This window comes from Aplidium turbinatum, chromosome 1 (genome assembly GCF_918807975.1).
Source record: "Aplidium turbinatum chromosome 1, kaAplTurb1.1, whole genome shotgun sequence".
NCBI classification, from domain to species: Eukaryota; Metazoa; Chordata; class Ascidiacea; order Aplousobranchia; family Polyclinidae; genus Aplidium; species Aplidium turbinatum.
In genome coordinates this window covers 53644794-53658658 of record NC_137472.1, presented here as the reverse complement: position 1 = coordinate 53658658, position 13865 = coordinate 53644794, and the positions used below count along the sequence as shown (strand labels likewise).

Below are 13865 nucleotides of genomic sequence, written 5' to 3'. Positions count from 1 at the left end.
GCTGCAAATTGGCTCACTTCCCTCGTCCGGCTCACAGAGTTGGTCCTGTTCCGACATGATTTTCTTTTCATTTTTCTTGTGTTTCTGAAAAACAAGAACAGTGCAAACAGTGTACTCGGGAAGATAACAATGCGTTATTCAAATAAATAAATAGGCGTAAATGGCAACTCTTTAATCGCTGATAAACGTTGTTATCCTTACCTGTGTAGATCCTTTGGGAATTAAAAAAAAAGTCTGTGCTTGCACCAAGAAGTTCGGATAGTTTTCCGTCTTTGTTGAGTGTAAGCCAATATTCTGAAAAAGAAAAGGTATTCATTAATCTTTCTTTTTATCTTTAAAAACATTAGGCAAAGTATGTTTATGATGTACCATGCCGAAAGAATAAATGAATTTGATATACTTTGGTGTATCAGAGTACAAATTTGATATACTTTGGTGTATTAGAGTACATTAGAGTACAAAACTGATTAAGAGTACAATACATCTCTTTACCTATTTAGCAGTAGTTGTATTTCAATCAAACAATATAACATAAAATAAGGAGCGCTCACAATTGATGTCAACAGCTAAAGGTTGGCACTCTACAGATTTGAAATTGTTGTCAAAGGGAATATAATGTGGCTGATGTCTATTGCGGCGGTATCGGTAAGGAAAATGAAGTGTTCAATGCAAGCCTCCTTCTTTGTCTGATGTTCTTCATCATCATCACTATCTAAACAAAAAATGAAAAGTTTACCGTAAATTTCAACTACAACAAACATGTTTTCTGTGTAGTACCTAGCATTAAAAAATCGGCCTGGTACTATTGGGAGAATCCATTTCGGAGACAGCCTTTTCGGAGATTTCTAAAATCCCAGAAGGGCATATGTATATTGAAAGGAATTAGCTTATAATAGAGGCTATGTACCATTGTACCGTAATGTCTTAGCGAGAAAAAAAAACAGTTGTCAAACGGGGTTTCATGATTAATAATAGAGGTTAATAAAATACAACGTAGGTACTAGGTAGCACAGTTCAGTTGAGACTCACTGATGGAGAGACGCAAAACCAATTAATGCTTAAGCACAGTTATATGGTCGAACAATGGGTGTACTGTGAGATTGTACTGTACATGTGCTGTCACGGAATTGTTCTTAGAATCTCTCCCTCAGCCAGTATCATCTGTGCTACCTACGTTGATCACTCTCTACATATATGGAACTGTGTAGCTTAAAATTTTTGGGTAATAACACAAGACAGGTTTGAACGATACTTATAGATTTACAATCACTAAAGTTAGATCGCAATCAGTCTGTTTCCCCTTATGAGGGTTCGTCGGGAGGTATTTACTGACGAACCCTAATAGGGGGAACAGACTGTTGATATCTTAGTTTAGTGACTGTAAATCCATAAATATAGATTATAGAACTATATATATACATTAAATTTATAATCTCATCAATAAATTTTTCTAAACTACTTTAACAATTGTTTATTATCAACCTACCCAATCAGAAGAACTTAGGACTTCTACTCTTCTCTTTGTACGCTTTCTGATGATCTGATCCTCTTCTTTCAAGTTCAAAGTGTATTCTTCTTTCTCCGACATAGCTAAAGCAATTTTATAGTTATCTGAAATATAAACATTTAGGCTAAACTAAATAATATAGGTTATCAATAGGGTCATTTTTATTTTGACCTAAAATTTTTGTTTTAACTTTATTTTTATCAAATTTTGACTTTATTTTGACCTAACGAAATTTGTAGAGGCCACACTGGCCACAGTTCTTCCTTGAATTGATACCAGTTACCCAAACATAACATTTTGTCGATTTCAGATCTAAACGTGTTCAATAAAAGTTGCCTTGATTGCAATGCTTGTTGTCGCTCCAATCCAGCTTAATAGCGTTTACTTTTCCTGTCGCTTTCAACAAAATACGTTTTATCTCAATTCACTACATACTCGCAAAAATTCACCTTAAATCACCCCCGGGAGTTGCATTAAATTCAGCAGGAAAATCTCGCCAAATCTGACTAACTTTTGCAGAAGACAATTTAGCTTGCTTGGGCATTTTTGTATTACAAAATATCAGTAAGCTATTTCTAAAATCCAAACTGTTGATCTTCGAAAAGACCACGTTTGTGAAGAGGACGTGTTTTATAAGAACTATTTAAATACGTAACAATGAATAACTTAAACAATGGACAATTTGTGATAACAGTTACTGTTGATCCAAAAAGGCATTGTGACATATTTTCTGCTTTTATGGGTTCATATGGCTTAATTGTGTCGCAGTTCCTGATTTACAAGACTATGCATCTACAAGGATTTTGACAAAAATTACTCTCAAGAAACACAAAAAGTTTGTCAAAAGCCATAATTTGACAAACTTTGACTTTATTGTCAATTTTGACCTATAAACTTGTTAGAAACAGTCCCCTAGGTGCTTAAAACAACTTTATTCTCTGATTCGTGTACAGACGAGGTCCTTAAAAAATTCTGACTTTATTGACTTTTGCGGGCCCTAGTTATCAATAACAATGATCTACACAATTTTTGCTCTATGAACTTTGAAAACTGATTAAGAGTAATTTTGGGGTGCTGAATCCGAATCTTACCTCAAATTTATCCTATCACGTCAGGTTTGTGAGATATGATAACGGCAAATTATTACTTTTGTCAAAAGTGGTAGATTAGACGTTGCGTTTATTGCACACGCACATTGTGCTACTCCATCTTCAAGCCACCTAACGAAGTGGAAGGTCTGCATGTCATGGATGATGAAACCAAAGACTGGCTGCTCTCTGGTAGCCTTCCAGTGTAGTCCGGGAACATCGTGAATCTGGGGTGGTAAAGGGATAGACCCTCGGCCCCAGACGCTCACATAACGACGACAATTGTGCTATATCCAGGCCATGTGATGCATAAGTAGCTGAAATACACCCACCAACTATAATTTTGATACTAACTTGTTTTCTAAGCAACATCATTAACAAGGCAGTAATAACAAGCTAAAAGGGAGGCTAAAAGTATAACTGACCCCCTACCCCGTCAATGTTTTGCATGAAACCACAAAGATTTAAGCAGGCCTATGTCAAATGTCAATGCTCCAGTAACCTTATTTAGGCTGTTTTGGCCAGTCTAACACTAAACTTTCATTATAGCACTGCACATGTTGGTGGCAAACGCAACGCCAAATCTTCCACTTTTGACAAAAGTAACAATTTGTTGTTATCATATCTCACAAACCTGACGTGATAGGATAAATCTGAGGTCAGATTGGAATTCAGCACCCAAAAGTTACTCTAAATCAGTTTTCAAAATTCATGGAGCAAAAAAAATGGCAGTGGCTATTTGACCGGCTCCGGTCTTTTAATCTGAAACACTATTTGACCGGTCATGACGTATTCTTTTTTCTTTTTCTCTTTCAAAGCAAAAGATGAGAGGAAAAGAAAAAAGTTCCTATATAACTTCTAAATTCAACAATTTTGTTTAACTGAGCGAGTGGCGTGTACGATACTTCTCAGGCTGGTGTTCACGAGGGTATGAGTTCGATACTACCCGTAAGCATTTTTTTGTTTTTTTTTAAAACTAAATTTTGACCCGAAGTGACTCAATCGTTAGGTTGCTGCATTTTTGTTGTCAATTTTTAATTCGAGTAGCTTTTTTTTGCCTTTTCAAATATAAGTAATAAAGTTAAAGCATTTTTAATTTAGTCATTTTTTAATCTAAAGTGAACTGCTGTAAATTTTACTGTACTATGCTGTTGATAAAGTTGTATGATACTGAAGAGGGTTCAATACACGAAATCGTGATATGCAACAGAAGAATTTAAAATTGGACTTTGTCATACTTTTTTGATCATTGAATTTCCAGGCAATGTATCTTTTCTCATTTTCTTTTTCTGTTTGAATTAACATCTACTCTAAAAGGTCGTCGTTAATATAATAGTATTCCCATTTTTTTCATATTTATTGATTTTATTGCTTTCGTGTCTGCTTTACGCGGATCCCCGATTAACTATATATACGTTGATACGGGTTTAAAGTGATCGCCCCCTTTTTTTTAATATTTTTAATTTGCTGGAATTTGAGAATTTCTTTGGGTAAGTTTCCGTTCATCATAAGAGGATGTGACATTGTGACCGGTGTTTGCCGAATGACGCATTACATTTTTGCTCTCAATAAGTTAGTTTGGTGGCTGTAAAAAGTGACAATACTTCTTTTAAAAAAATGGTTTCATCAATGTTCAGTTAACTTTTAAGCAGTGTTTTTTAGCAGGCAATTTTAGTTTAAAATTAAATGCTTCTGGGTAGTATAGAACTCACAACGCTGAGGATACCAGCCCGAGAAAGATCGCACGCACCACTGACTCAGTTCAATAAAACAATCGAATTTAGATGTTACATAGGCACTTTTTCTTCTTTTGCCTTTTGCTCTAAATGAGAAAAAGAAAAACGTCATGACCGGTCCAACAGTGTTTCAGATTAAAAGACCGGAGCTGGTCAAATAGCCACTCCCAAAAAAATTCTTTTTTGTAGACCAGTGTAATTCACTTCATGCAAAAGTTATCAATACTTGCCATAAAGAAATTGACTACAAAACGCTCTTCTTGCAATAAACATAAAATTTGTAGCAATATAAAAATATAGCATTTCTTACCATTATAACCAAGGACTCTTATTGCATATACACAATGTACAATTGTACATTTCGCCTTATCCACGAATAAGCATTTTTTAACATGTTTGCTTGCTCCAAATGGTGGCCAATAACATTGACCTAAGTTGGTACGGTAGTCTGCAAAGTAAATAGGAATAGCAGTATGCCATTTATAAACCAGGTTAAGCAAATTTGGTATACTTTAGCCTACTGGCTTAAAAATGCACAAGATCATTAGATCAACACCTGTCAAAAAAGTGGGATTGGTTTTACTATGTTGTTGAACAAAGACACAAACTGGATAAAATCATTTTTCAAACAATTCACCAATGTCGTCAATGAACTCAATATATATTAATGGTGCTCACCTGTCTATAAATGTCCATGAACTTGGTACAACTTGAACAGTATTTTCCTTGTAAATTCAACAACTGTGTATTTTGCGATTTCATGACACTGAGCGATTACGGTTTTGGTTACTGATACCTTGAATTTCATTTGTGTGCTCACTGTGCTGCTGTTTCTGTTCATCAAAACATCGCCGTTTGGCTTTACATGCACATTTGTTTGCTATCCACCTTCTTTGGTAAAGTCTACACTTTTCATTACGATTATCCATTACAAGAGTAAAAATATTTCTAAATTAAACAGATTAAAAACAGTTTTTCAACAATTTTCAACTATCGATTACGTCTTGGCCTCATAGAATTGAGACATTTTGGTGCAAGTCCCTTAGGTGTGGTTCTTTGGCAACCACATTATGGTATGAGGTCTTTTTGGTGCAAAATCTGGGTAGGAAGTGTCACAAGTATGTGATGAGGCCAGACTGACTGAGATGTTGGTCTGTTAGCAATGGCTTAAAACAGTCCCTACGGTACGTACATGATATACCAGTACAAGGTACACTAGCTATTCTGGTGACATACTGATATAGGATTTTAGTCGATATTGACCTCTTGCAGGCATGGCCTCATTATACTCTGGAGTAAATTGTACTAAAATGTACAGGCAGGGCATACCATGCCATTCGTTGTTATGCCCTACCATGACATGTCCTGCCTACACATTTTAGTACAACCCAAGCACCACTTTGAACTGTTAGTTTACACAAAACATATTATTACTCGGAAATATCTATGGTACATCTCCAGATCACCAGCGTCGTAGATTCGACATTTTATTTAAGATGGAGCTTTACAATACTACTAAGGTGAATCACATTACTAACCATGCTGTAAACCAGAAAGATTTTTGAATCTACAATAATCCTTGTTACAAGCGAGTTAACCAACTAATCAGAGTTGCCAGATCCAAAATAATTCTGTAGCTAAACTTTTGTAGTTTTGTCACAAAATCAAAAAAACGCAGTGAAAAATCGCCAAATTTACACATTACAATGATTTCAAGTCTTTTGGTTGAATGCTCAGTCCCTTAACTGATGAAAAAAAATTTTCGACTTCGAAACAAAACTACGGAAATTCATTTTCTTGTCTGTTGTTGAATATATTTGTATCGGTTTATATTTGTAACCGTATACTATTTTTCGCAACAGACAAAACAAGATGTTTCTCGCTCTCTCTCTGGAACAGATGAGTCTATTTTAATCGAGCCTGGAGTCTAGGCAGTTCCACCTTCAATTTTCCCAGACATTCAAGCACGTTTTAACATATTTATTAATCGCCAAAAGCAATTAATTTAACCAAATCGGTTCTCAAATTTCCCCAAAAAGGAGCCAAATCGAACTAATTTAAAGCTAAACGTCTTCAAAAATCGCCAGATTTCTGGATTTTGGCGATAAATTGGCCAATATGGCAACCCTGTAACAAATAATTGTTATTCAATGTTTCCGCGTTTCTTTTTTATCCAAAACTTCGTATCTGGTAAACTGGCTGTAGTGAAAGACTTCTACAAATACACTTTTACAAAGAAACTTCTACAAATACAAGTAATCCTCAATAAGTTTTAGGAGCAGACATTTTTTTACTGTTTAATTGTAGGCTAATCGTTTAATATCAATAAGCAAGACCACTTAAACTTACATTAAAAACTATCGTTAAAGGATCACTTTAATTTGCGACTATGAAAGTCACGAAGTTCCCTTTTTACATAACGTAATAAGAACGTGTAATAGACATCTACAAAAAACACGTAATCTACATCACGAAAATGCAGGAGTGCGGGGTAGACACCCTTTTACTTGTGTGTATAATTCCTTTTGTTTTGTATACCGTCCTTGGAGCCTACTTTTACTTAACATAGATTAAAAATTCCCCAAATGAACGAAAGAGTTTTAACACGTTTAATATACGTGGAAAACACGTTCTAATTTTCAACAGATGTAAACGTGTAATACACGCGGAAACAACATGTAATCAACATACAAAAAGTTCTGGTAAAACATCCTTCTGCTTGGATAAAGATTTTTTTTCTGTTTTGTATGCCCTCTTTTGGGTGTGGTTTCACCTTATATACCTTAAAAATTGGTCAAATAACCATAAGATGTTGAACACGTATAATATACGTGGGGAACACGTGTTATTTTTACAAGAATTTTATTCACAAAAAAATCGCTGATAAAACTTCTTGAATCAGATTTACACACTAGTCATAGTGAATGATGGCGAAAACATGTCTCTAAAATAATGTTTTTTAAACAAGTGAATTTTAGTTGGTGTACAAAGACTCCTTAATAACACCTGAATTCTACCTAAGATACCATGCTACCTAAAATCAACCAAAAATCAACGTGTAATATACGTAGCTTTCTAGCTGGGAAGAACCACTGGCTTAGTCTATAGACAAACATTGTTAATTGCTTTGACAGTGCAATCCAAAACATATTAAATGCCTTAATCTACGTCGTAACTATTAAAATATTTTTAAGGGAGGGGGGGGCATGGCCCAATGCCCCCCCCTGCGTAAGCTAGTGTGCGCTACCGAAATGCTAAAGCTGCAAACGTTGTACGATACTCATGCTAAAGCGCCAGCTACCGAAATGAAAAGTATTGTCTTCTGTCACGAGCAGAATAATCTCACACCAGGCAGGGTAAGCACTCTCTAAATATAGCTACGGACCGTCACTAAAAAAACTCTCAACTTCAGAGTGAAAAATAATAATGAGAATTAGGTTGTGCCGAAAAAGGAAGAACAGCAATTACATGCTTAAAACAAATTAAAGACACACTTGTAAGTCAAGTCACTACAAATTTACTCTTCTGACCATGCATATTTTTCTGAAGATCTAATTCTCTTCAATATAATAATAACAAATTATAAACCAAAAAAAAAATAATAATAAAAATAATAATAAACCAAATCGAAAAAAATAAACGGTTGCAAAATAAACCAGATTTGGTTTTAAAAAGACTTAAATGGTAACACTGACTTCTAAGTGGTAAACATCATTGATAAGGAAAACGCTCTGTTACATCATAATTTCGTACAACCTCGTAGTAAAAAAATGCACACGGTACGAAATAACAATGTTCTGGATTGGCAGTGTGCACAGTACGATTGCAGATGCAGTAAAATGAGCTGGCTGAGCGAATTTTCTAGGACACCCCTAATTTACAGGATTATTCCTGCAATTTTAATTCCCCCAAAACGCCCATCATAGAATTCCGGACATTTAAGCATTTTTTTAAATTCCTCCCGGACGCAAAATTTAACCCTAAATTCCGGACATGTCCGGAATTTTCCGGACGGTATGGCAACCCTAGCCTAGAGTCCATGTGCATAGGCTTATTTGCAACCATCGAGATAATTTGCATCGTAGATCCGTCCCGACGATACTTCAATTGGTTAGCGCGTGACTTCTGGAACGAAGAAGCTTCAAGGTTGGTTCGACTCTAGGGGTGTGCTCTTGAGCTACTGATCAAGGACTGCTCTCCATTCAGCGGCAGGTAATGGGTGGAATAATTCTTCGGCAACAAAACTTCAACAATCGGAAACTTCACTACGTCAATCTCTGTGACCGGGCCTGCGTTAGTGCTTCAAAGCCTCTACAAGTAGGCTATGCGAAACTGCTAGGGTTAAGCTTTGCAAGAAGCTTTCCCAGTCCGGGGAAAAAAATTTAACGGCTAATTTATCAATAATGTTATCACAACTTGTGTAATTGACTTGTTCTTTAGTTTTCAAATTACGGTACGTCAAGGCGCATAAAAATAAACATGTCAACAAGAAGTGCTTTGATCAAGGTCAGGATTGCCAGATTGGTCTTTTAAGGCCAAAAAAAAAAGTATTATTATCAACGCACTACGGCAGAAAGGCTCTTCATCAACATGACATCAAAGCATGTACTCAACCGGAACGGTGGAAATCTATTAATGAAAGCTTGTAAATCGTTATTGTCTTGACACGCAGACTTCATGTCTATTTAAACAGAGTTGGAAACGTTATTGTAATTTAATTTCGTCTCGAACGTTTGCGGGTCTCCTCCACTGCTTCGAATTTATGTTTATTGTTGGGAGTTTTTACGTAATTTCAGGTGGAAAGTAACCGCCCACGCATTTTTGGCCAATCTTTAAAATAATGTGTGTTTCATTTTTTCTTGTCTTCAACCGCACTGCACTATATAACTTTGTAAATTTTATTTTCTATGTTATTCGCTCTGAGGATGGGCATTGTCATTGTGCGCGAAACGTCAGTGAAGCAATAAATCAACCTGTTTATTGTTGCTTTTAATTTCACTTTCATCAGATGAACGTTGCAACTAGTACTAGAAGCTATAATTGTCCTGATGACACCTAAACTTTTCATTAGCCTATTCAGTGAGAATTTGTATATTTTATCAGAATGTAAAGAAACCAACTGTTTAGAAGAAATTCCTCAATGATTCAATAAAATGTAAGTAAATTTGTTAAATATATATATATTTTAATAGAAACAGGTAAATATCCTTTTGGCCTTTTTTTAATATTTTCTTTGTTTTTGTATTAGTTTCGCTCTAAGACCTTTTTATAATCTGGCAACCCTGATTAGGAATGTTGCAGTGTTGTTGTGATCGCATTATTTACTGCGTGTTTTTTCATGGATCGTTATTCGTTTTATTAGGCAAATCACACAGAATTATTCCGCCGGCCAGAATGATAGGGATGTTTGGACGCATTTTGGAATTAAAACAGCAATCACAAAATGCACTATTGTAATTTTAATGCACACAACAATACCATCAAATTATTACTCGCTTAAGAGTATGAAATTATCTTTCTAATGAAAAAAGAATAACTGTATAAGTTAACTAATACCGTACAATTTTCAGAGGCCCTTGAAACAAAATTGTCGCAAATATGCCCATAGACTATAATGCGAAACTGCCGGGAATAATCTATGAGAGGCTTTATCAGTCTGAAGATAAAGATTCAATGTTAGTGGTACATATTGAAACAAAAAAAGAATAATAATAATGCTTTTATTTGCGCCCATTGCGATAACATACAGTACACTGCGATCACGGATGCGATACAACAGACGACAGGAAGCAGCAAAGTGACATATAGTCTTCAAGTCAGCTGCTCCCCTTATTTTGGCTTGCCTTTAAGTGTCTTTCGCCGAGACACAGCCGCTCTGAGGAAGTGGAAAACATATTAATGCCACCAAGAAATTTTTTTTTCTTCGAAGTTAATTAGGCCTATCCTACAAATACCAAATGCAATTAGTAGGGCCATTTTTATATGACCTTAAAAAATCAATAATATGACTTCATTTTTTGGAAAATATGACTTTATATGACTTTATGTGAAAATCTTTATTTTTACATGCGAACAACGTCACTCACGCAACTAAAGAGTAAAACATACGCAACATAACAGTAATACACATCCATTTTTATTTTAAACCACTGTTGTAGTACAGTTTCATGTAGTGTGGAATGTTAGAGTCTTTGAAGTTACGATTTGGACGTAAAAATGACTTTAGTAAGGAAAATGAGCGCTCCACAGACGCTGATGTGGGTTGACACTTCTGCAGTTTTGCATAAAGCGCTGGTGAAATGTCTTGTCTTTGTAGCTCCATAATTTGTTTCACATCGTTTTTGTCCAATCGCTTCTTAATGTAATTTTTGAGCTCAAGCGAATCTTTTCCGAAATCAAGGGCATTTAGATCAGCATGGGTCTCTTTGATGGTGTACGTACAACTTTCCATTTTGAGTATTAAGTTGACCTCAATGTGTGATTTCATAAAATATAGGTCTGTGACTGTAAGTGTTATGTAGGCTAATCCTACAGTTTGCCTTCTTTCAATCAGAAATTGCCTTACTTTCTTAGTGCTTAATTGCTTCACCGCTTAAATTGGTATTTTTTATTTAAAGTAGGCTATACAACGGTATGACTTTATATCTCAAAAATATGACTATATTACTTAAAAAGCTGATTTATGACCTAACCAGGAAAATATGACTTTATATGACTTCATAACTTTCTTAATATACCTCATAGGAATGCGGTTTTTGCATTAAAATTGATTTCACGACTTACTGATGCATAGAAAAAAATACGACTTTAATGACTTTAAATGGCCCTAGCAATTAGGCTATGTAGCAGATTAGCTCATTTTGAATTAAAGTACATTTTTATTAACAAGAATAAAGTAAAAATGTTACAGCCATTATAGTGTTAATATTGTTTCTAGGGTGGGTCAGATAAAGCTAGGGCTCATTGTTGTTTGTTGCTGGCAAAATGCAACACAATGAAACATCAAAAAGAAAGAAATTAAAAACTTCTGTTAATGATGATGAAAAAAGGTAAGTTGCTGTTTTAACATTCAAAATTGTAATTACTGACACGTGTTGCTAAATCCAATTTATGATTCATATGTTGTTAAGATTTTGATTTACAAGTGATTTCGCTATCCCTACAGTCTCATAAGTATTTAGAGTCATCTTTGTTTGAGAACCTGAGATGAAATGTCTATCCTTATACTACCTGAGATTGGCAATGCTTTTGTAGCTATATATACTAAAAGGCTGCTACAGAGCAGCTAGTCCTTAATAATATCATTATAGGCTACAAGTCTTTCAGATTTTTGTTGCTTTTGACGGACAGTAGATGGTGCAATTACTAGCTTAATAACATAGCTACACTTATTGAAAAAACAACATACCAGTACCAATTGTTAATCCATTAAGACTATTTTTCTATCTAGTACAGTGGTTTTCAACCTTTTCTTATACTGCAACCCATTTTAACAACCCAATGTAATTGACGACCCTTCCAAAAATTGTGATTCAGGCATGTGTAATACATTTGTGTATGCGCTACCTATGATTGATACCCGGAGCTCAATAGTAAGCCTACATTGGCTTGCCTAGGCTATCATCTGCTGCAAAATAATAGTCTATCTCGCAACTTGCTTCCTGGCTGCTCACTATTTGAACATTCAACTTTTATCTCAAAACTGTCAACAAAATCGCGACTTCATTTCACATTTCAATAATCAGCAATTAATTTTTGTTTTCATAATTGGCATTCTTGTAATAGTAATTTGCATTCTAGAAATATCAATAATGGCACATAATTCTAGTTCTAGTATCTAGTAAAATAATAATTAGTGTATTTCAGGCCTTAAAACTCGTGTTTTTTTCCGGCAGCCATCGTGGCCTACCGAGAGCTCCTTCTCGGCGGCCAAATCTGCATGCTTGGAGGCCAAAATACAATAACGATAGCACAAGTAAATAGCATTAAACTTGCAACAATGTTAAAATGATCACTTAGCGTTGTTGAAGTCTGGGCGACGTCCTGCAATAGAATTGTTGTAGCCTACCACGCATTAAATGCTTTATCGGTTTTGTAATCCGGTATTGTGGGACCATCTAATGACCCTAAATTGTTTTAACTGCTCGCAACTCAGTAAATTGTTTCAACTGCATACCGCCTTTCATAAAACCTGACCATTTATTCCATTATGATGTCACAATTGAGGGTGTGAAGTCACTAACCCACAGCGTTCTCAACTATGAAGACACGTGTTTTACCCACGGAGTCAACTTTGAACCTAGTTCTCCTTTTTAACAACTATAATATAAAACAATATAAAAATATTTTTAACAATATAAAAACGACAATATTGCCAGCCGATGTAAATTAACACTTTGTTAAAATAAACATTGGGAATAGCAAACAAGACTTACAGCGCTGGTGATCGCAGCTGGATATATTCAATACAACAGTAGTGACTATGATGCGCTGACCTAATTCTGCGTCGCTCTTTGATACTACATATTTTCGACATTTAATCCACGATCATTCTATTGCGAAATTAAATAATTGGCTAGAAGAAACCGGCGGCCAAACTTGGCCGACGGAGAAGGTAGCACAGGCGGTCATTCAAGCACTACTTAGCGGCCATGGCCTCCGGCTGCTTTAAGGCTTGTATTTTCTACTTAAATTTTTTACTTTTTTTATTGTTCGTCTTTGTGACCCCCAGAGAAAAAATAAATGACCCACTTGGGGGTTGCAACCCCCAGATTGAAAACCACTGATCTAGTAGATACAGTGAAAATGCAAGCCATAAAAGAATTAATGACCTACAATTATTAATGAATAAAAAGAGGCGGCGAAAAGACCACAAATGGTGATTAAGCCGGCTACTACTTTCAATAGGTCTAATCTAAATATCAAAACAAAATATAGAAAAAAACAGCAACACATAACAACAAAATGAATTAGTGCTAACAATAGACACTTCATTGGTACCGGTACACATTTAAACAAAAAATGTTCCTACACCTGTAAATCCCATATTTCTGTCTCATAAGTAAGTGGTTTAGAATCATTCCATAATAATCGATATGCTTTTAATCTATTAAAATTGAAAGTTAAGGCACTTTTACATTATCGTACTTAAATGTTGCAAAATTTGTTTCTGATGATGATAATGGTAAATAATAGCCTACTAATGTTGTTTTGACAATTTAGAGCTAATTTATAAGAAAAAGTAGCCTAAACTGAACACATGCAAAACAACACCAAACAAAAAAGTTAGCTTGTAGTGAGTTGAGTTGAGAATTATTTACCTTTTTCAATTCACATTTTAGAATAATTGCATCGATATTGTTGCAGGCATAGTTCCCATGAGTCATTGCCTTCTCAGAATGAGCCCTTGCTTGATGATGAGCATGTGAAAGTGAAATCAAAAAAGAAAAATGTTGAACCGAGTGCTGCCTTTTTTGAACTAGTACGTTGTATGATTTTACCTTGGATAGTCCTTAAATTTATTTAAATTTTGTG

General features: G+C 35.1%; 1 protein-coding gene and 1 long non-coding RNA gene across 3 annotated transcripts in view; one reads left to right on the top strand and one right to left on the bottom strand.

Annotated features, from left to right (window-relative positions):
• Positions 1–5271, bottom strand: LOC145768598 (uncharacterized). 2 transcript variants are annotated; one of them, XR_014288960.1, is made up of 6 exons: positions 5010–5271; positions 4642–4779; positions 1487–1590; positions 552–712; positions 202–294; positions 1–84 (listed from the first exon to the last, which is right to left on the bottom strand). It is a non-coding gene; the product is annotated as an uncharacterized LOC145768598 (long non-coding RNA). The 2 variants fall into 2 exon arrangements; XR_014288961.1 differs by lacking the exons at positions 4642–4779; positions 5010–5271 and having other exon boundaries at positions 1487–1719.
• Positions 5272–11266: 5995 nt separating this feature from the next.
• Positions 11267–13865, top strand: part of LOC145782982 (ATP-dependent translocase ABCB1-like) — a 30242-nt gene continuing 27643 nt past the window's right edge. Inside the window, exons 1-2 of the mRNA XM_082594742.1 lie at positions 11267–11380; positions 13698–13812. Coding sequence (XP_082450868.1) covers positions 11316–11380; positions 13698–13812 — 180 coding nt within the window. The 5' untranslated portion in view covers positions 11267–11315. The remainder of the gene's footprint in view (positions 11381–13697; positions 13813–13865) is intronic.